The sequence below is a fragment of the Strix uralensis genome, chromosome 1 (genome assembly GCF_047716275.1).
Source record: "Strix uralensis isolate ZFMK-TIS-50842 chromosome 1, bStrUra1, whole genome shotgun sequence".
In the NCBI taxonomy this organism is placed as follows: domain Eukaryota; kingdom Metazoa; phylum Chordata; class Aves; order Strigiformes; family Strigidae; genus Strix; species Strix uralensis.
In genome coordinates this window covers 107,273,477-107,297,391 of record NC_133972.1, presented here as the reverse complement: position 1 = coordinate 107,297,391, position 23,915 = coordinate 107,273,477, and the positions used below count along the sequence as shown (strand labels likewise).

Below are 23,915 nucleotides of genomic sequence, written 5' to 3'. Positions count from 1 at the left end.
TTCCTAAATACATAGTGTGCAGAGAAAAAAATCTGAGAATGAGATGTGCTTACCTGATTTAAAAATCTATTTTGCTGACAATCACAAGCTTAAGAATCAGGTGCTTATTGCTATAGTCTCCATTTTCTGTAACCCAGGCTTGTGGGAGTGGCTCATTCTACAAGAAAGTCACCTGAGCAAAGAATCACAGCAATAGTCATATTGCTGTGTTTAAAATCAGTATTTCATATGTTAAGAAAATTGATTTTCATCTTATCAAGAAAGTTGAGGTGATGAAGTATTAGAGCTACAGTTCTAATGGCTTGTTTGTAATACCTGAGAAATTGTCAGAAAAATCCTTTCATTTGTGAGATGAAATGCAGTTCCTAAGTAATTTGTAATTTGCCTACTTGTATAGATCTCACTGTTTGCTTTATAGTCAATGGATAAATGCCATGGACAACACAAGAAAATAAAGTAGATTTATAGCACTGGGAGAATGAGGCATTCTGGCAATAAAATGTAATATAGGACCTGACTCTGCCTTCTTTTGGACTGTTTATACACCAGGATAAATTCAGTAATTTCACAGAAGTTAATCTTTATTTATAGTGATACAAATGAGAGCAGGCTCAGGCTTCTATGTAAAAGAAACCTGATTCCCTGTGTGTGTCTATATTAGGCCAAGATAACTGGGGTGAACAAAACAAGAAGTGCCAGGAATTTTCTTCCCTCCTGGAAGTTAATCTGATGTTACTGGATTTCTTCCGCAAAAAACTTAACACTATGCACATCTCATTTCTACCTCCCAATTTCCATATTGTGGCTGATACTGCTTTATTGTTTCCTTGTTTGCATCTTTGTATCCAGTTGCTGTCACTTGTCCTATATATGGATTTTAAGCCCTGTGAGGCCAAGCTGTCTATCTGGTTGCATAATACTTAGCATAATGAAACCTCAGCCTATTTCTAAGACCCTTATATGCCAAAGCAATGTGAATACCAATAAGAATATGAAGTATAATGCCTTCATTCCTCAGTGCCCACTTAATTCTAGCAAACTTCCCATAATTTGCTTGCTGTAGAAACTGCAAAGTAAGTGACAAACAAGGAACCTCCCAAGCAAGGTAAAGGAGAGAATGTGATTGTGAAAGCAATACACTTAACTGATTTCCATATTTCTCGTCATAGCTTCCATGGATGCCTGCTTCTCCCTCACTGAAGGTTCAGAGTTACTTTGCAGGATTGTTAGAAGGCAAAGGGACAAAGCTTTAGCAGCCTTCAATGATCAGGCCAGAGAGAAGTTCAGGAAAGGGCAGGTGAAGAAAGAAGAAATAATTTTCCCTGTTTCTGAAATCTCAACATGCCCCCCCCCCCAAAAAGAGAAAAAAACAAACCACACAAATGAACACACAAACAAAACCAACAGGGCAAAGATTACCAGAAATCAAAGCAAATGTCATGGCAAATCATCCATTATGTCCCTGACAGAGGGTTTTGAGGGGAGCCAAGCCCTCAGCCATACAGTGGCACCTCAAGCCACTTGGTTCTTTCTTGTGCCATTCACCCACTTCTGGGATAGGCAGCTGGGCCTCCAGCTCACAGCTGTAGTCTTTAAACACTGTCTAGGATTCATTCAAATGAGCAGATAAGTGTTACAAGTCCCACTGCAGACAGTGTATAGGTCCTGCCATCTTTGTAAGAATAGTCTGCAGTCTAAATCTTATCCCTGAAGACAACTCACAGCTCGGAGCTTACTTTTATTCTAGTGATTCCACAGTGCCTTTGAACTGATTCCCTTAATACAGTCATTGCTCTGTCTTGTCCTCTTCAGGCTCTTCTTTCTTTAATATTTCAGTTTATCTGGGATCCAGTAGCCCTCTGGGGCCTTCTGGCAGTGAACACTGTGTATATTTTAAACTAGTGGTACTAGCATGTTTCTACAAATTAAAATCCCACAAATTAACTACAAGGATCCTGCTTTCAATTCATGGCATTTCTGATAGAAGAACTTGGCCTTTAATCCTGTCTCCCTTAGCTATATGCTAGAGTTCTCAACTACTTCAAACGCAATTACAATTATCTGTGCTATCACAAAACCTCTTTAAAACACTTGTCCTATGTCTCTGGAATTATATTAATGAGAAGCAACCAATGTCAGTTAACCAAAACATCTGAGTTCATGAATGTCATCTGATGTTCTCGTAACTTGAAGGGTGTTGTGTAGCTACAAAACGCTTAGCATGTGCAACAAGCAATCCAGCCCCAGCAGCCAGAGATTGGTCCCTGCATTTAGTAGACCAACCTGCTCATATGTCATATTTCCGTGTATGACATCTTTCCATTCATTTGTCCCTAAGAGTAGCTCAACAGAGCATCCTGCACTGTGAATACTGAAGAAAAATAAAAAGCTTGTTCAAGTCCCTCATTGCTCCTGATTTCTTCCTAGCTGTGCTGCTGGATCTCTAATACCCACCTTTGTGTGTTCCCCATCTCTGTCTCCAGATATCTTCTTTTTCTGCACTGAAATCTGTCCTGAAACTACTTCCTTCCTAGTTGTCCTTCTCAGTAAGTCCCTCTTGCTCTTGCATCTTCAATTTTTGTGTTTTATTCATTCATCTCACAGCTATACAAATCAATTTCCAAATGGTAAAACAAGGTATACATCCACAGCACGTCCCCTGGAAGTGCAATGCAGTCTATACCCTCCTGTCTCTTAGGACTAAGGTACTTCCTGTGTACTGCAGTGTATGAGAGAAGCTAACCAGCATCTTCATCCTGGCTTGTCTTGTGATAGCTTGTAACTATAACGTGAGGTTGTAGCTCTTTAGAACGGAGAGGGAGTTTCATTCTGTGCTGCTGAAGTGCTGTAAGTTTATCTGGCTGATGCCTACAATAGTACATTATTGTAGTATATTAAGGCTTTGCACTGAGCAAAGTGACAGAGGCATTTCACTATTTAATTGCATTATTCCAGTTTGTACTTCCTTTGTATTCTGTAAAATGCTTCATGATTTGTTAACTGAAAAGCAATTTTACAATGTTGGCATAAGAAAAGGTGAATAATATAGCACACGAAATACCAGTGTTATTTGTGGCTTAGCAATTACCTGTATTTGGAACCTCACAAAACACTGGCAGCCTTATACACCTCTCTCCATCTGGCTGGTCGCAAAGTAGGCGTGTGAAGGGAGGTGAGTTATACATGCAGCTTCTGATATGTTAAAGAAGCCAGTTTGGTGGCTTCTTAGCACCAACACATGCACACCAGGTATACAAGAATGCGTGGTGCTGGGAAAATGTAGGAAAGCACTGGATTTACTCAACTGAATTCAGTTTTGTATGCAGATAAAATTCTGTGTGATGAGGTTTTATACTGCTGATGTCACTATTATATGGGGGAAAAAAAAGTTTGAAATGGGTAAGTTCAAGTATTTTAAAATACTCTATGTCATATTCAATCTCTTTAGGGATTCCTAACTGCTATGAGGCAAGAGACAACTCGCATGAATTTAGCAAAAGGGTGGGCACTCGACAGTGTTGTTTTACACAATGAAGTGACCAAGATGATGAAAGAAGACGTTGTTGGCCCTCCTCCTGCTGACATTGGTGGGGTTTACATATACGGCCTTTTCCTTGAAGGGGCAGGTTGGGACCGCAGAAACAGTAAGCTGGTTGAGTCGGCACCAAAGGTAAGGATCAAGTGAGCATGACTGACTGTGGCATAATATGCTATGCTCAGAGAACACCAGCAAGTATTTTGAGTGCCTGCAGCAGTGGTTTCACAACAGGTTTAAGAGGACAAAACACTAGCAGGGCTGGGAAGAGGACAGAGTGTTTACCCACCAGAACCAAACAAAATGTCTTCTGTTAGAAAGTGAATTTAGGATGTGCTGCACTAGAGCAGACCAGATGCCAAACTTTTTGCCTTCAGGGGCCCTAGAAGCACAGATATGTTTGAATAAAATAGTGCAACCCATAGTCAGCCTTCTTTTGACTGACCAACTGGGACCCTATCACAACTTCCAAAGCCCAGGACTGTTTGATGACAGTTGCTGTGGAAGTCAGTGTTTGGATGGCTAGAAATCCCTGGCATTTGTTTTTGAATAGGAGGAAGAATATTAGTTCTGGGCTTATGCTCAGTTATCTGTGCATGGAGTTATATTTTGCTGATGTGACTAAGCAGATTTAAAATCTAGCTATGGAGTAGTGATTAGATGCTGTGGTCACTGCCTGGGGAAAGCTGTCATTGTCTGCACTGGTATACTTTTTCCAAACCAGTGATAACTGTCCTGGAAATGGAGTTGAGGTATAAAACACTTTCTGTGTCTGGCTGAGAGCAAACTTTTCCAAACCAGACCTTGCCAGCTGTAGCTTCTGTTGCCTGGTTTGTCAAAAGACACCTTCAAACGTGGAGTTCATGCAAGTGCTCTGGAGTGTTCAGCAAGCCTTCATGTTGCTCTTGGATTTGGGTCTTTTTTTCCCCCTGCCAATGAATACTTTATATTGCTGAAAGACCTGAGGGGACCTAGTCTTTTCAAACACCCAAGAGGGACTTCGGATCTTTGAAATTCTGCTGCCAGCAGTGCAGAGGTAACAAGGAGGCTTGATAAATGCTGCTTGGCCTTTGTAGCTGCAGTCCTGCTATTCAGGGAACAGGAGGTGGGGAAAGAATGGTGAACACTAGCCAAAGGGGCAAAGGACAGGAAAAAAGACAACGGTCTCTCTCCCTTTTAGAACCACCCTGTTGTTTTTCCATCTACTTCCATGGCATGGAGTTTTCCAGGTTTCTGCTGCTTTCTTTTCCTTCCAGGCTTCCTGATGTCTGTTGTCCCTGAGCTGCCACTGGCTTAAAGTTAGGGTCAATGTAGTAGTGAGCACAGGGCCTGTGTTCTTGCGTATACCCCTGCTGAGGTGGTGGTGCTTTTGCTGAAGGCCATCATGGAATCTAGTTTCAGCATTTGGAGTTCAGACACCCTATCCTACTTCTCTAATGCGGAGCCCCATGTCTCTTTTAACATTCTCAGGCGCTGTTCACAAGTCTTCCTGTAGTCCATGTGTATGCTGTTAGCACAACAGCACTACATGACCCAAAGAAGCAACAAGGAAGTGTGTACTCCTGCCCTGTCTACAAAAAGCCTCGGAGAACAGATCTGACATACATTTTCTCTTTGTATCTGAAAACAGTGCAGAACCCTGATCATTGGACTTTACGGGGCGTTGCACTGCTCTGCAATTCAAAATAAGGACCAAGAGATAGCTATAAAGAAAGAACCACCTAGGAAGATTAATCTGCAGCCAGTAGGACTTCTGTTGGTGACAAAGTGGTGGTTACTTTCTCATAGGGTTATGGGAGTTAATAAATGACGTATAGAGATGTGTTAATTGCACATAGATCCGTTTACTTTGTTCACAGCAAAAATGCTAAATATATTTAACCTTGCAATATCAGAGGTAAAACAGTTGCAGGTGTAAAATTTGGCAACTGTTATAAAGCAAGTGAGAATATAATCAACTAGCTTGTTCATAATGGAAACACTAGGAAAAAAGTGCTTATGATAGCGACAACTGCTCTAACATTCGTGGTGGTTCTTTTGTAGATGTTCTCTTCTTAATACAAGACTTCTTCATAAGATGATATAATCCTTTTAAAATTCAACTTGGTAATTAAAAACTTATCATCCATAGCATTATTAAAGCTGTAATGACAAGTGAATTAAATGTATGGTAAAACTTCATGTTTGTCTTCATGTATTCCAATACACAGTTCCTTTGAGTTTGCATTTGTAAACTTACTGGGTGGTTTTACAAATGGATGTTATAATTTCCTTGAATAGTCACTTGTTTATGCTAATGAGCATAGAAGTTTATCTTTGCACAAGTAGTGGCCTTTGCACATAGGTACTGATTTCTAAACCTATATCCCACTATAAGGAAGATGTGCACACACCCCATTATTAGTGAGAAAAAAGTTTTGAAAGTCTTCTCAGCGTAAACACATCTGAGCACCAGTTTGGGTCTACTAGTATTTGCCGCATTGGCATTAGTGCCTGAATCCTGCAAACTCAAACCTTTAAACTGCTTTTTATTCCGTGTTTTGCATCAGTTTAGGTAAAAAATAGTAGAAGATACAAAGGCCATTTCTGGGAGTAAATTCACCTGAAATGGTTGAAGTGAATTTGTTTGTTACTACCATTGCTATCTACCCTGTAATTGAAGGGCAATTGCTACTTCTCTTTTAATAGGCAGCTATTGGCAGAAAACGTGTTTGGCTTTTTTCACTACCACAAATTCAAAGCAAAAGAAATCACTGTTGGATGTTATGAAAGAAGGACTTGCAGTGAGTGCTTTGTTAATCACCTTTTTTCTCCTTGTAAACACTTCCAATTTTTGTATAAACACTTCAATTTCTTTTCAGCTGATGTCTAAGAACGTAGTTAATCCTTTCTCATAACCACTTTTACTCTGCAGTTAGCAATTGCAGGTCTCTTTCTGTGAGGAAGTTTGACATTCACACTCCCACCCACAACCTAGCAGAAAGTGCCAGATTTGTTCTTGGAAGACAGAAGAGACAGGGACAGGGTCCCTTTCTCCCACCGAGCCAGGAGGAGCCACTTGTTTCACACGCAGTGCGGGAGAGATTATCTTACCGAGTGAAGCCACCTGTTCAAAAAGTGATACACCAGGCCCCCCTGCAGTACAGCTGTACATCAACCGATTTCATTGAGAATTTTGTTTCAAAGAAGGGTGAAGGATTGGGCTTCAAAATCATTGCTCTTGGAAATTATGAAGAGGATAAGGAGGACTTCAAGCAGGAAAAGGCTGTGCTGTTGTATGGCAATTGAAGTTGTAACCCACAGTGTTCTCCCCATCCTCTACCTGTATGAGATGTGGAGTAAATTAACTTTGATTTCTTGGTACATGTAAAATTCAAGTCAATAACATCAATAATAACTTAAAATGAAGAGTGTACATTGTAATACTTTGCACACCTAAAGATCTCGCTACTTGCTATGAAAACAAATCATCGTCTGAACAGTTAAAGTTAGAAGTAAACATTAAAAATACATATCTGATAGAGGTGTGGTGCTACATGATAACCTCCATGGAAACTGCATCACTTCCTTTCTTTGTCAAGTAAAATGAGAAAATTAAATGCGATATAAAGAAAATCTACAGGCAATTATGGTCTAGCACTTAGTGTTCTGCAAAGAAATAGCTTCTTTGAACTTTGACATTTTCATTTCAATAACTAAAACCCTGTTTGTCAGTTTAGGAAAACGTAAAATCTTGCAGAACAGAATGCAGGTCATATTACAGAAGAACCTGAGAAATCACACAGTGTTTCACTGAAGATAGCTAGAGTTTTACACAGCACTGGAAGAAGAACATACAGTTGCCTGGTTCCAGGAAAGACTTCCTATAACTTGTAAAAACCCAACCAACCAAACCCTCCATTCTGTCCTATAAGCAAAACCTTTTTTTTCTTTTTGCATGTAATTACAGTACAGCAGAGATGTACAATTTATTATTGAAAGAAATGTCTTCCCCTCCCTGCCTCCCTCTCTTGCCCTATCCTGCCCTTCCATTCAGTGGAGTTGCTGCTTCCAATCTGACAACGTTAATTTGATTTGAAATGTCATTGACATAGTATAACATTGACCTTTCCCAACCAGTGTTCCCTAGTTACTATTGCTAAAGATATTTCACTTCAAATGTGATGTACACCAGACTAAATGAAATAACTGGAAGGCAGAATATTTGAAATCAAAGTAATTATATTTAAATTATAGATTAACAATTAGCTGGGAGTCCTCAAACAATGTATATAGATAACCAAGTTATGCTCTGCTGTTAAAATGAATCGGAGATATTAAATACAATCATACAGCTTTTGACAATATTGTACAAGTTTCACACAGATAGTAATGGCTAACATTGCTTTAGGTAAGTGCTTTGAAGGCAACTCTGATTAAGAATGAAGAGAGCAACACAGTCCTGCACCCCATGTCAGCATAGCGGCCGTGTTTACAAACATAGCTGATGTCAGGGCACTGGCTCCTGTAACAGCATTCCATACTCCAAAGGGTGTCTGTCTCATAATCCCTGAGGCTGTGGCTGGTCGATAACGATGATGATAGGAAACAAAGAATCGGGTTATGGATTGGCCTGTACTTCAGCGGCTTTGCAGAAAAGATTTTAATTGCAGTGAAGCTCAGAAAAAGCACAGAGGATGGAAAATAAAACAATTCCCTTGTCTGGTCAGTTATGTTCATGAGCCCTATGATCCTCTGGATAGAGTAACAATTCTTTAAAAGATCTTGATGAAACTTCAGTTACAATTTTCTAATATTTTTCTCTATTTATCCAGAACCTATGCATTAATCTTATTCCTCTTTTACTGCTTCATACCCTTGCCTTTTTCACAGTTGCCTTTCCATAACATGAATACAACACCACATTCTCTTCTCCTCCTGCTATTCCATATTTAATGTGTCATCTGCTTTTTTATTCTTACTCCATAAGTGCAGAAAATGCATTGCCTACATACATTAAACCTTCCTCTTCCGGAACTCTGGAAATAATCTTTAGTCATTTCAGGACCTTCTCTTTTCCACTGAGAGCACAATTTACTCAAAACCCTAGCATTCCTGCCACATTTTGTCACACCCTGGCTAAAGCAGGAATTTCCTCCTTCTGCTGTTTCAGTGAGTGCCCTTGAATGAAAAGATTTGTATTGCTGAATGGACATTTTTCATAGTTCCTTCTCTTGCTAATATGAAGTAATAGCTTTGTTATTGTTTTCTGATTAGAGGAGTTGGTATAAGATAATGGAAAATGTTTTTATACTGTTGTATGTACAACTAAAGAGAGTGATTAGGCTGTAAAGTGACTGCTAAATCAATCATGAAAATACAGCAGATTTCCACCTCCCTTTGACATGTGAGTTCCATCGGGGTTAGTGATAGCTATCGGCACACCGCAAGACTGAGGGGGAGCCCTGTCATTCAGTTTGCATGGCTTGGCTTTTGTCAGGAAGACAACACTACAGACACCCGTGTAAATGATAGAACACCACCAACACATGTTTTGTGATATAACACAAACTCACACATTTTTCTAAAGCTGAGTGAATACATACTGTGCTATCTCTTATTCAGTAAGGATAGTATGGTGTGTTTGCTAATTGATTCCTTATACCGATTGCTTTAAGTCTAGCAAAGGGACATCATCACGTCCTCCTCCTTCTTTTCCTTCCTGCTTAAGAATGGCTTCTGGGATTGTAACTGCTTTTTCAGTTGACTGGGAAGCACCTTTTGTTGTGCTATTCTTGTCTTTCTTTACCTTAGTGATCACTTCTGTGTAAGAGATTTCTTCAGTGAAGGGCTCTGCTGCTGTGAGCTCAGAGGGGATGTGCACGCCAGCTTCCTGGATCCCCTCCTGACCTTCGGCTCCTGTTCGTTCTTTATTTTTTTTATGGATCTTGAACGTCTCCTTTGTTGGGGCAGCTTGTGAAATGGTTTTCTTGATCCTTATCCCAGACTGTTTCAGTCTCTCTCCTGACTGCCTGATCCTCTCTCTCCTCTCAGGGGTCACTATTCTAGTTCGAAGCCTGTTTACCTTCTTGCCAAAATTTTGTCTTGTCTTTTGGATATTTTCCCTTGAAAATGCCTTTTTGATATCATCTATGCGCCTCATGCCTGATTTCTTGAACTGAGTTGCTTTGCTTTCTTCGATATAATATTCTTCATCAGAAGACAGATCATCAGGTGGGAAGAAATCATCCTCTAGAGTTTCACCTGCTGTCCTCTCTTTGATAACAGAGAGAGATGAAGGACACTCGGTTTCCTCCTGTGAATGAAAGCACAGAGTCACCTTCCAGCAAGTGTTTTTTAAAAGGATGGTGATTCAAGCATTTTGTTTGTTGCCTTATAGTTAATTCATGCTAACTGAAATACAATATTTTAACAAAGTAAGGTAGGCTTGTACCATCATATGTGATCTATACAGAATACAAACAGCAGAAGAAACCTTTGCCAAGTTCTGTAAAGACATTACACCTGATTAAAGATATCTTTTCAGTGTGGTTCTACCTGAAGGTAATGAATGCCATGGTCCTATGTGTGCTGGCCTCTAATGGTTTTCAGAGCACATTTGTCTAGCTAATTTTTTTTTTTTTAAGCTTATCTGCTTCTCTGAAATTGGACCTAGATCCCTTATTCCTCACCAATAAAAGTAGACAGCCTGTAGATGATGTCCACAAGAGGCTTTTGTGCTTGTGTCAGCTGTACACTTTCCAAATGAGTGCCTCAATGATACCCATAGCTTCAGTCCTTATCTGTCACTAAGACAATTGCACATTTTTGACTAATTGGAACTTAGCAAACATTTCTATTGCAGCCCAGAAGGGGATGAACCCCAACATACCAACTTACATGTGCTGGCTCCACAAGGGGACAAAGTCAGTAAAGGAATGAGATGTTATTCAGTAAATCCAGTTCCATACAATTCACTCAGCACCTGCACCATTGCTGAGGTGAACTTGACTTGTTCCATCTGGAAATATATGAATGACCCCGAGCAAGCACCTCTGTCTCCTGTGGTGAGTTTGGTGGCCTGTATGAGCATGCAGTATTACATATTTATATTTTACATATGATATGTATTAGCTGCATGCTTGGAAGTGGTGACTATCCTAGATAACTTAGCACTAGAAATTTATGCAGCCTCTCCAAAGACAGACTGCTAGAGGCTCGAAACTCAAAGACAGAAGATTTCCAAAAGCTGTCCACAGTAAAGTGCTATTTGACATAGCGCTTAGGGATATGGTGTAGTTGGGAACTGTCAGTGTTAGGTTAATGGTTGGACTGGATGACCTTCAAGGTCTTTTCCAACCTAGATGATTCTGTGATTCTGTAAACAAATAATTTACCAAGAATCACTTAGTGGTTAAGGACATGCAAAAAAAGGAAAAAAAGCTTGTGGTAACGGAAGGATTTATCAGAACAGCGCGAATCTCCTAAGAGAGCTGATCACCTGATCTGAAGACTTCCGTCTGCACGGACATTACAAATTTGTCGCTTGGTGTGAGTCACTTGTATCTAGAAGTACTGGTGTATGCAGAGTAGAAGACTCATAACTTGTGGGAGGTGTTTGAGATGGACAGTGCCAGCCCCTTCTTCCCTACTAGCTGTTTATGTGCATGTGGTCTTCTCCCAGGAGGAGCAGCCCTTTGGGGTGCAGACAGGTACAACAGCTATATAAAACTCCTCTAAGCTGTTTCCCATTACTACTAACTACTTCAGCTGCTTTCTGAAGCATGACAGTGTCTGGGCTCTACCCTTAGTATTATTATCTTCATGCAGACAATAGCGAGATATTAGAAGTTGTGAACCCGTGAAGAATGGGTCCGATTTACTGAATATTTTGCTGTGAACTGGTTTCCGGCCAAAAAGATGTCTATCATTTTTCACAGTGACTCATTAGCAGCAAGTCATGTTTAATGTTATTTTACAGAGTACTAGCAATACGTAAAATAAATTACATTAAGCTATTTGGCAGATAAAACCCACTTAAGAGTCTGTCATCGTGCCTTGGCTTCATTTAAAAACCCTGTAGTAAAATAGTTGTTAACGCTTAGAAAAAATAGGGATGAGCTATGTTGCATTGATTACAGCAGAATGTTATTCAACTCATCTGTCAAAATCAGCAGGAACAAAACTACAATGCTTTGCTAATAATCATCTTCATTAACATGTGCAAATTAACATTAATTATATAAAGACTTCTATATATAAACATAATCCCTTCTTTTCTGAAAATGAACTAAAACACAGCTGGATAATAGTTCCTCAAAGTTTGTAAATTATAGCCTACTCCTTCAGCTGAAATGGTAACAAAAATGTTTCCAGAATGACTATTCTGAAATTTCAGTACGTACAGAAATGAATACAATATGGTGAATAGGGTATGCTGTTCATATGAAGATTACTTTTTAAAAAGAGAGAAGACAGACTATTTTCTCTGCAACTGTCTTCCTACGAAAGAACAAATTTTTCTGTACTTTTTGTCAAATGTTTGCCACATTTTTATTCTGTTTAGCTTTATAGTCTATTAGCTAAAGAAGAGAGCGCTTTAACTTTCATACATGTGTTAGCATTAAGATTTATGAACAATAACATGTGAGATCAAGGCCTTGTAGACGAGACACAGAAACTAGAGCTGCAGGTCATTAGGAACATTTTTCATTCTGCTACAGACTCTGAGAATGATCTGTGCCAAATCTCAGATTTTCTCCTTTTCCTTGGTTTCTGCACACATCTTGCAGAATCAGATGTTGCAAGGTTAAAAATTAGTGTGAGTTTCTATCTCCTCTCAAGATTTCTGCATGGAAGGTGTTACCAAAGTGGAAAGTATTAGTGAAACTGGCCAGTGTGTTAGGGAGGTTTCATAATAAAAATACAGTGATTTAGGCTCAGTAGGAGAGCTTTCTCATCTGCTTCCTTTCTCTCTCCTGCCCCTCCCCATTTCTTCTTATCACTAGATATCAGTGGGGTGGAGAGAAGAGAGCTCATCCTTCCTAAAGCAGGAACAGTAAGTTTTAGCACCAGGTGGGAAATAGATGGAGCCAAAACATATAGCTACCAGCTCATTTATAGACTCACTAAAAGCAAAGACCAAACACCTACTGATTTCAGTTGCACAGGACAAAGCCCTAAACCAGGTGACAGCTTCCTTCCTGGCTTGAAAGCAGATGGAACTGGAAACAGCAGGACTGAGCAGCCTGATCTTAGGGGAGTTGAGCAATCAATGATGCTACTTGCAAGCTTTTAGTTAAAAATCTACTTAAGCATTTTGCTAGGAAGGACTCGGATCTGCCACCACCACCTCACGGGACGTAAGGGAGGATCTTTAAGCTAAATTTCTAAGTGCTCAAATAAAATGAGGACAGGAGATTATTTTGCAGTAAAAGGTGTATCAAACAGTCAGGTATTTTTAACCCGCTTTCTTGAGGAAAGAGGAGTGCAGTGATATGGTCTGTACATTGGTTAATACAAAGGACATGTACTCTGCTTGCCCTGCCTACTGGGAAAAAACAACGACATGCACATGCCAGAACCAGAAACCAAGAAACAAATCTATGGAAGCTGATCGTTCCCCTTCCCTTTCATCACTCTTCCTAGATGGAGCACTTGGAGAGGGTGCACCCTGCAGAGGGTGGTCACTGGTCCTGGCATGCTCATTGGCCATAATCTCCTGACAGGTTAGTCCACCACTCAACACAGTGAAAATACACCTGGACCTTTCAAAACAGAAATTTTGTTTCCTTCTCCAAGAAAAAAGTCAGGAAATCAGTCATATAAGTGGTTGATTTGGAAGTTATCTTGGTTTTGTACAAAAAGTATAGCATATATGCTTACATTATGGAACTCCCACCTTCTCACCCTTACACAGCCTCTCCACTAACACATAAACATTTGGGCATTTTCCACCAATTTGAGGATGGAGCTGAGCTCAGACACAAAGAAATAAGCTCTCTGCTGAGGAGCCGGCTGTGTTGTGAGTCATTCCGTCTGTCCTCCCAGCTGACGTCTGTCCTGAGCAAACACACCATGGCTCAGGTACCTTGCTTGTAGACCTGGACCTGACGTTTTCAGCAGGTGACCGGGGTGCTGAGAAGATCTTATGAATGGGTGTAGGAAGGCAGAGGGGAGAAGGGGGTCAGATTAGATAGTGTGTTGCTGAAAATGGAAATATTTTGGAAAAATTAATGTGAGTGGAAGGAAATGAGGTCTGTGAGGAGAAATGCTTCAGGTTCTGTGGTAGCAGAGCAAGGACTGAAGGCATTGCTCGAATAATAAGGGAAAGGCCTGGAGACCTTTGCAGTTCAGCCAAGCAGGGAGAGAAATACATAGGCTACAAAGCTGTAAGGTTAGTTAGATCCACTGCTTAAGAAACAACATTAACAAAGAAAGGTATAACATCATAACAGAACGATTGTACAATTCAGGAGTGGCTGGTGATGCCCCTGGCACAGTAAGCTTGCTAAGAAAGCACTTTAAACCTGAACTTTGGCTTTTCCTAGTTTTTGATTTCTCAAATACACCTAGCCAAAGAAGTTTGAGTTTTTAAGAGCCTGACTGAATACAAAGTAAACACATGAGTAAACCTCAGCTTTGGTGAAGGTGGCCAGCATGGCATTGATTTGAATGGATGGCTCCGGGGACAGTGAATATTGAAACCCAGATGTTTCTAACACTGGCTTGCCAAGAAAGTCTGACTCCATCATTGCCATTTTCACCCTCTGCTCCCATTTCACTTCAATGCACAATTACCAAATTTTCAGAGGGACATGGTCTGTGTCCTTCACACACTCCTTTCACTCTGCAAACTTTTCTTCGGCTGCCAAAATTCTGGCTGCCCTGCACCTACATGCAAGGGTGCTGACCAGTTTGCAGGCACTGCCGTCATCTCCTGATCTCAAGGAAGGGATTACAGCAGTAGCATTTTTCTCCCCATAGGATATAACAAGGCATTTATGAAGGAAGGCTAACAATGCACTTGCTCCTTAAACTACGCAAAGCACAACGTACTGACTCTTTTTCACCTCACAGAAATCTTAAAGACAGTAGGTAAATAATCTTAAATGTGGCAATACCCCTAATTAACGTTATGAGACTCTTGAGGTGGCGATGCTCAGATGATTGAAAACTGCGGGGGAAAAGAGACTGTCTCAAAACGTGCCTACTTGATAACCCTGCCTGCACAGTCAGGCTTTTCTCATCTCTGGGCAGGGAAAGGAGGGAAATGGCAGAGCAAATTGTTTAGTGATGTCTCAGGTATTTTGCTGCAGTGGTGTCCTGGCAAAGATCAAGTCGGCTCTAATAGCACCTTTCACTCTTACTGCTGAACTAAGGAGCAAATAAGCCAAGGGGGCTGCTGGAAGAGGAATGTCATGCCTTCAGCGAGGTCAGTGAGGTTCGGCAAAGAAAAAAGGGTTATTAAAAAAATTCCCTCACAAACTTATTAGCTAAATCTCCACTCTTTATCTTTGTAAGCACAGACGGGATCAATAATTAATAGCAGCAGTTGTATTTTCATTAAGAAAAGGTGTGTTGCTAATTTAAGAGTTCACTGGATTTGCTAGATGAAGCAGTGACATAGTGTCACTGTACAATACTTAAGCTTTAAGTACATTAACACTTTTAATGATAATCTCAGTAATAATTTTATCATAATGTCATTTAAAAATAAAAAATAATGAGCCATGAGGGCATTTTAATGGATGTGGCCAGTTCAAGAGCTTTACTCCCCTTGTCCTTTTATGGTTTTTGGCACATATATTCTGGGTTTGTATTTCAAAGCCCAGACTGGGCTTCTAGAGTTGGCAAGGAGAAAAAAAGATAATAAATTGTCTTATGTGTAAATATATGCTAGAAACGCTATAAACCAGTTTTCATTCTCTTTTCACATAGCTTCAAAGTGTAACTAACAAGCTTTAATAAAGGCAACTGTTAACAGCTCTCAACTATTATCTAAGTTCAATTAAAATTTTAGCAGAACAAAACTTTTTAAAATACAAAAAACATTAGCAGAGAAAAACAGAATGACCAAACAAATAGTTAGATTATATATATATAAAATATTATGTATGTGAAATTACATATTGTGTATAGATATGTAAAATCAAGACTCAAAATGCTCCTGAAGAATCTGCTCACAGCATAAATAGGGAGGAAAGACAGATGAATCTCCATAACTTGGAGTCATTGTGTTGCACAGGGAAAAGGTCATGGCAAATGATCTTTCAGCCTTGGGACGTGTGACAGGAAAGGTGCAGATGATGATTAACATAAGCACAGATGGGACTGGTGATCACCTGACAATTCTGAAGCAGAGCACGAAGCAGCAAAATGGTCGAAGGCCACCCAGTGCCTGGTCTGATGCTGCTGCCGTGTCTATGACAACTGGTGATGCAAATGACTGGCAGCGTATGGGCAGGAAACTGCATCGCCACAATGTTTAAAAAAATCCTAGAAATTTGCATGTTAAATGAATGATTTGTTATTCAAACTGGCAGCTGAGGTAAATCACTAAAACATCTTGAAATTGCTCTCTAAATCAATACAAAACTGCTGATGAATAACCAATTACAAATCATTCAGTACTTTTACTCATATTCTAACAGTTAAGAGTGAAGCCTTATAAAGCTCAAGCGATACCTTTGTTTTTTCTGCAAATATTCCGTTTCAAAATCTCTGCCATCAGGCCAAAAAGCTGCTCAGATGAAAGAGAAATAGGATTATTTTAAAAGGCACCGAAGGGATTTTATCAAGTAAAGTAGATAGAGAATAAACACTTTAGCACGTAATACTTTATGGCCAAGTGCTGTTGCTTGTATTTAGAATTATTTTAACATAATGAAAAGGCAACCAGGCCAGAATGGTCAACCCCCCTCATTTCTCTTTTGTGAAGCCTAATACACAACCCTTTTCTTTAAATTCTGACAGGAATTCATTAATTTAACCAGGAGCATCCAATGGCTATAAAGAAACACAGCTCATTCTCTCATTATCTGACTGCAGCAAGCTACAGAAAATGAGCAAGCAGTCCCAGTTATACCACATCACTCAAGAGAAGCCCTTGGCTCCAGGCCACCACATGCTGTATAAAAAGGACTACTGCAGCTCCAGGGGAAAATTAAAGCTTCACACTTTCTTTCATTTGCTACTGTTTTATGGAGCTAGCCTAGGGAATAGCTCTGCATGTCAGTCCGCAGGTTTGCAATCAAACTGGTGAAATTTCTCACTTCCAGTTTACCTGTAGATACCAACCCTCTCTCAGTGGAGGACAAAGAGCGATCACAAGGTGTGATAAGACAAAAAAATATGTTTGGTAACATTTTGATTCATTCATTCATCACAAGATGACTGCTCTTGCAAGCTATCTAAAACAGGGGAGTGCTCTCAAGTACAAGTGAAACCCAGCCAGTCATCAGGAGCTGCTGAACTCATCTGTCCAAGCAACCATGTCTCCATATGAACTCACTTCTGGGCACCCTTTCAACTAAATGGAGAGAACAGGTACTTATAAAGCAGAAACTGTATCCAGAAGTAGATGTCTACAATAGCTTGGGTGAATGAGGCTCGATACATTTCTCTCTGCTTGCTTGAAGGGAGTATACAGACCAAATGTACAAATGTCTGCGTTACTGATGTCTAATATGACTTCACATATTCCTCACGTTTGTGCCTGCACTGTTTTGTTCAACTTTATTCCTGTACTAAAGGAATAATTACAAGGTTCAGCTATGTTCAGTAGAATATAAATCCCAACTGCGTGTCCCCAGTCAAGTCCATTCCTAAATCTGGGTCCTGGGCATAAAGGGTATTGCGGAAGATACGTGTGTGCCCACAGCAGCCAGCCACAACTCCTGTCAATAAGTCATTCCATGCAGCCTCTAGGATAGTGCTAGAGGCACAACAAAGGAGGCTCATGGTGTAGCTATGCTATTCTGCTGGCTTGCAGGCCAACCACTAGCAAAGTCCTGAACAACTGCATCCATTGTAAATATAAATTAAGATCAATTGTTTCCACCACTCAATGTTAATATGTGGAGAAAATCAATGACAGCCCTGAAATGACGACAGCCTGTCCCTTGTGAGGATCATCACAAAGGAACAGGTCTGGGCACTCCAGTTACACAGGATCAAATGGTGTAGAGTCAAGTTTATACTCTGCTATGAATGCAGTCCCATGAAATATGCAACCTATTTCATTTTAGGAACACAGAAATGGCCCAACAGCTGCTTTTTATTTTTTTTTTAATTTTCCTTTAGAAATGGCCCAACAGCTGCTTTTGTTTTTTTTTTTTTAAATTTTCCTTCCCCTTCTTGTGAACATGTCACTAGAAATACAGTTTTCTTTAGCAGGTTGAAAGTAGTTGATTTTTTTCTAAGACTCACGGATAATTTATGATCTTCTTGGCTGCCTGTGGTACTTGAGTGCTGGCTCTGCCACTCTGACAGCGGTTGGCTGCACAGCATGAGGCCAGCTTGGTGCTTTAAACTGAAGGACCAGGCTTGACACTGCAAACAAAGGACCCTTGCTACACTCTCTGACACAACTGTTGGGTTTATTTTATTCTCTGTAATCTTCGTGAAGGCAATTACCTGTCCCAGCTGTAAAAATATTTATAAGGTTTATGCCACAAGACTCCAACAAAGGCCATGTGTCATTGGGCTGCTGAGGCCCCTGTGTCTGAGGCCAGTGTTCTGCTGTCACAGGTAGTCAACCTACACCATCTTTTTTTTTTTTCATTATGTTTTCAAACTCCACTTTAGCAGCAATTTATGTTTTCTTCTCTCCCTATGTGTTCTAGCAGAGGGCTTTGTCTGGACCCTCATGTCTCTAGGACTAAGAATCCATTTCTGGTTTCTGACCTGAGACGACTCATGGACAGTTTACACCTATTTCAGATTTTTGCTGATGGTCTTTACCGGACTCCTCATCCGTGCCCCACTGTATGTATAAATGACAGCCACAACCTCTCTTAGCCTCTTTTCTTGCTGGACTAAACCAAGCTAGGACCTCCTGGTCTCCTGTCACATACCAGGGATTCCCATTCCTCTGATCAGCCTGGTAGCTGTTTTCCAAACCTCTTCAGTTTGAACACAACTTACTTCAACAGGAGTGATCAGAGCTGTATGTGGTAGTCCAGGTGGGCTCCAAAGTGTTTTGGGCAAGGGCACTGGGTGTCTCTATCACTTCTGGAAATATCATGCCTGAAGCCTTTCATGTCCATGTTGAACTTTTTAAGAACCACATCAGGTGGGCTCTCAGTCATCTTGTGAGCAATTAACACACCATTTTCTGTCCTTTCCAAACCATGGGGCCTCAGAAGACAAACTAACAATAAGGGCTTCTGCTAAAAGTACAGGAATTAATACTGTGTACACTTAAATTAGCATTACTCCAGCTCTAAAGAGAATTTGGTTTCTTGTCTATACTTCTTTCTCTGGACTGACAGCTCCTCATTTTAAGAATATTTTATTAGTATTCAAACCTTTTCTGTGCCAAGATCTTTAATGAAAATATTACACAGTTGACAAAGAAGGTCTTAGAAGCAAACACTTTTAGAAACAGATTACAAGCCTCACTTCCCATTTCAACACAATCCACTGTCATCTGTTGCTTTTCCGGATTATCCATTATAAGGCAAGATACCGGGTACACAAAAATGAGAAATGATAAGACCTCTCATGTTACTGTGAAAGAGAAAAATTATCAAATATGAGTTACCTAGTACAATCTGCTCTTGGTGAGCTATTTAACTCCATGGTACTAATGATTCTGTTCTGCAGAGCCCCTTTTGAGTCTGCCATTCTTATGCCATCAGATGAATGGCAATGGTTCAGATCATTTTCTTTGTTTAAATAGAAGTGTTATATTTGCTGTCTTTCATGTCACAGTTACTCTCAGGTTTTTCTCAGAATAGTTGACTTAAAACTCCATGTTGATGGACAGTGAGTTCGTGCACCAGGTCTTTCAGAGTCTGTGTTTGCAACCTTATCTCTTGAGCTCATGACACCCTGACTTTTACAGGCACTTCAGATGGAAGTGCTTCCACTTCAGATTTTAAGATTATTGTCTCCATCTTGGTCTCACCATTTTTACCGTCCAAGTCATTATGCTGCAGAGGGACAGTGGCCAGAAAAAGCGACTTATATTTTAATTTATTTATGCATAATATGAGTGGCATATGGAAGGCTGCTTCTGCTAGCCTCTCCTTCTGTGTGCTGTGGAGCAATCACAGGGCAAACAAATTGGTTGCAATGTGGCTGTGTAGGCTAGTTAAGCCATAACCTTACTTGGTTTCTGACATGTCCACCATGACTGTCCACTAATTTTAAACATCAGACAGCAGGGAGTGAAACAAATGCATGCATCCCTTCACAGGAAGTTGTTACTCATTTATGGTGCTTATGTAAAGTAATAATAGAGAAGAGCCCAATAACTGTAACATGGACTTTCTGGTGCTTGTATTCTCACATTCAAAGAGGGACTTGCAGAACATGCAGAAAAGCAAATGAAACAAGTTCTTTCAGGATGGAAAAAAAATAAATGCCCATTAATTTCTGAACAATTTAGCCAGAATGAGTTAAATTGTTAGATGCTCTTTGACTGCAGAGAAATGATAGCTCTCACAGCTGGTTATTCAGACTAACTTGAACAGAAGTGAACAGTGACCTGCACAACCTATAATGTACTTTGCATTCCCTACCATACCCTTTAGGGCACATAGTACTCCAGGGTCAAAGACCTCACTAGACACCCTGAAGTAACATAGCATTTTTAATCATGCAACCAGCCTGGGGAGGAGAGCTGCCTGCTACCAAATCTCTTCCTCAACCACATGGCCTTTTAAAAATGAATGCTCTCAATTTCCCAGATCATTATGTTCATGGATGATCATTTTGTCTCCTTTTAATGCGAAGATATTGCCAACTCTTTTCATCATGGCTGAGGTCTCTTGGGACAATCTCCTCCAGCCAATGATCCTTTTCAACCTGTCTGCTCCTTCTATCAATGATAAGATCAAAGCTATCCACTTGAAAGAAAATCTTTAGGATTTAATTGATATTTCCCTTTTCCTCATATGACAATGTTCTGGCAAAAGTTAAAACTAAAACTCATGTGTGCTCACCCACGTAGACATTCAACGCTGGCTACACACACAGGTCATTGGCTCCATCACAATGTCCCTAATGGTTCATCAGAAAAAAAATCACACTACAGATGAGCTGTCACTCACAACCATGAAGTAAACCACTTGGTTATACCCACTTGTAAAATGCAGTGAAGGGAGTACGCTGATTCTGTAGCTAGTAACAGACTCCCACTCATAGCCAAGCATCAGTCATTCAGGTCTTGGCACTCCAGCGGTATGCCTACACTGGTGTAAATCAACAATGTGAAAATCACTGCACTTGTGTGAAAGAGACTTTCACAAGTGTACCTGTGCCTTAAAGCTTCAGCACACTCTTGGCTACCTAGCATGTTCCAGTTTTTGTAGAGTAATGCGGTTCTCCTCCAGAAAGTGTTACAAGTCAGATCCTAGAAGATCAGCATATCTGCTCCTCTCCCATGCATGAGGGAAAAGGTTCTTCAATCTACCTTACAAAAGGGATGGAAGTTAAAGATGAAGTCATTCGTATTCTCACTGGCAGTTCTCAACTACGATAGGAAGAGGAAGATAGAAAAATAGCAATCAAAAATGCTGTTTCCCTTCCTGAAAAGTACCTCCTAAGAATTAAACATATGAACAGGGTGCAGGTCATTCTTGTCTAGCAAAATGAGCAGAAAGTTCAGAAACTCCTACTGAAGGTGTTTCTTAGAGAAAGTATGCATTGTGAGAGACACCTTTGTATGAAATATCTGAAAACAGCAACAGCTGTTCTTTATAGCTGTGTGTAAATCAATTTTCACCATATTTTACTGCATTTTTAAATAAGCAACAACTCATGTCTTGCTAGGAGAAAAATTTGCATTATGTAATGAATACTGTTTTAAGAACAAATATTTTCAAAGTATTGATTCCACTGCAACCATTTATGGTAAAGGCCCATCAATGAAATGGCATTATGCCATTAACGAGGAGAGTCAGAGCTATTTATTACCTTTAGCTGGGAAATGATTTGCAAGGGAAAAGTGAAAGTGCCTGTTTTCTATTCCATCATGATAGTGCAGCTTGCAATAATTGTAATAATAGGTCAAATTGTGCCCATGCTTTCTCCTGAATATCCTCAGTAAGTCACTCTGTCAGAAAAATCTGTGAGGCACAATTTGGCTGCATATTGTACTAACATAACATTAAAGAGGTAACATTTCCTACCTTCAGCTTTTACTCTTTTTTTTTTTTTTTTTTAAATCTATTTTTTCCCGGCAGTGGAAAATGAAGTAGTTAAGAAAGCTAGATCATGCGGAAGAATTTGTCAGCTGTATACAGTGGTGAATATACCCAGTGAAACACACGGCTCCATTCACTGCAAGTAATGTTATTTATGTACAAACAGATGCAAGACCAGGGTGTAAGGCTGGGCAATGCGGGCACACTGTGTTACTCATGAGGGCTGGTACTTTCAAGAACACCTAATGATGAATAGACTAGAAAGAAGCTTTGGGCACTCAATGGTATGAAGGAGCAACTATGCTTCTGGCAAAAGATTAAACACTTACTTTTTATTGACTTGGGAAACTGGGAAGTTTCAGCAAATGCAGGATCGGGTCATTAAACAAATGGGTTTCACAGCACTCACTAACAACTGACAGACCCCATGAACTTGTCTACACTGTCTATTTACATGGATGTAGGCAGTACCATGCTGTTTCATGAAACTTCTCTTCAAACACAATTATTTATCAGAACAATGAACATCCTAGAATGTCAATGAACAAAAATGTACGATTTGCTTGCCCAATATGATTGGAAGAACAGTGTTGGGTTAAACCATTTCCAAAGTAGAGCATGCAAGGGACTATATGCTGTCATGAAGGGTTTGTGGATCTAAGCTTTAGTTTGTACATATACTGATAAAGAGTGAGACAATGAAAAAAGCCCCAATTTGCCAGCACTATAAAAGTCTGGGCGATGCTGCAAGTTAAACAAACCATATGTTCTGAAATTAGTGTTAGAAGAAAGTCTGTGTTCCAGGGAGCCTGAATACACTTTTGCTATTTGGTCTTCTACTTAATACAGTGAAAAAAAATAACAGGGATGAATGTCAGGCATGGTTTGTATGATAAGATTTACAGGGCCTGCCTCATATTACCTTTCAGAGAGGCAACAAATAGTTCTTGCTGATCTGCAGTTAATCTTACATGACTGGCTCAGAAACCTACCAACACTAATAATAGCCTGCGTATGCTGCCGTCAGTAGGTTCGTGCTGAAAGGCACTGAGGAGCAGAACTCAATGTTAAAGAAAGCATAAAATAACTCTCATGTTGGACAGACTACGTCATTTGGTTCATTAACCGATGCCTACCAGCGGCTACCAAGGAGGTGGCACAATGACAGCACTACAAGAAATTAGGCTCGTGGTTACCTGATAGATTACGACACGGAATTTGTTTTTCCTCAGCATCTCCTCTTGTTTGGCTTCCACCTTCTGCACACTGGTGCTCTGCCTCTCCACACGTGCCCGCACCTCCTTCACAGTGGAGCTGACTTTGTGGGTTTTCTCCAGTAACTTGTTCACCGTGTAGCCTGTGTTGCCGTGAGCCTGGGCAAGCTTTAAAATGTCAATCTGTATGGTCTTGATGGCGTTTTCCATCTCCCTGTGCCTCTCCTCTATCCTTTTCTGGCTCGCCTGCACGCTGTCCACAATATTGGCCACTTTGTCCAGGACTGTCACAATTGTGTAAGCTGCATCTTGTTCTTCTTCCTCCTCGGTGACGCTGGAAAGACGATTTTGGTGGGTTTTGTCAGCCTCCGGCGTGATTTCATGGCGATCCATTTTGCCTGCCTTCGTCTGGGTCGGCGGGAGGCGAAGTTTCGGTGATCCTGCCAGAACGATTCTGGCGCTGCTGCAGGGAGCCAGGGTGACAGCTGGCTCCAGCAATGCTCAAAGTAGGGCGTGAAACGCCACTCCTGGAGCATGGTCAAATACTTCTGACTACAAAATATCCACACATGATTGTTCAGATACTTTCAGCAACATGAAACCCCTAAAATTAGGAAGCAATGTCTGGAAAGGAACATACGTTTAAAGGGTCACGCTTCTGTACTGATGAAGTTATTAGTGTTAATCCAGGAAAGTTAAGTAACTTACTAATTAAGCAGGAAAGCAAACTTGCATATTTTTAAAGATCTACTTTTGTTTTTGTGTTACTGGAGTGCTTTCCTCCGAGGGAATTCAAAGAGCGGTCAGGAAAAT

General features: G+C 40.3%; 2 protein-coding genes across 2 annotated transcripts in view; one reads left to right on the top strand and one right to left on the bottom strand.

The window, feature by feature from the left end:
- LOC141946479 (dynein axonemal heavy chain 5-like) overlaps positions 1-5,233 on the top strand; it is a 166,861-nt gene extending 161,628 nt beyond the window's left edge. The window contains exons 75-76 of the mRNA XM_074876324.1: positions 3,449-3,670; positions 5,006-5,233. Coding sequence (XP_074732425.1) covers positions 3,449-3,670; positions 5,006-5,224 — 441 coding nt within the window. The 3' untranslated portion in view covers positions 5,225-5,233. The remainder of the gene's footprint in view (positions 1-3,448; positions 3,671-5,005) is intronic.
- Positions 5,234-7,738: 2,505 nt separating this feature from the next.
- CAVIN4 (caveolae associated protein 4) lies at positions 7,739-23,880 on the bottom strand. Its single transcript, XM_074876311.1, has 2 exons — positions 23,085-23,880; positions 7,739-9,830 (listed from the first exon to the last, which is right to left on the bottom strand). The coding sequence occupies exons 1-2, from the start codon at positions 23,493-23,495 to the stop codon at positions 9,174-9,176; spliced, it is 1,068 nt and encodes a 355-aa protein (XP_074732412.1). The 5' UTR covers positions 23,496-23,880; the 3' UTR covers positions 7,739-9,173.
- Between the last annotated feature and the right edge of the window lie 35 nt (positions 23,881-23,915).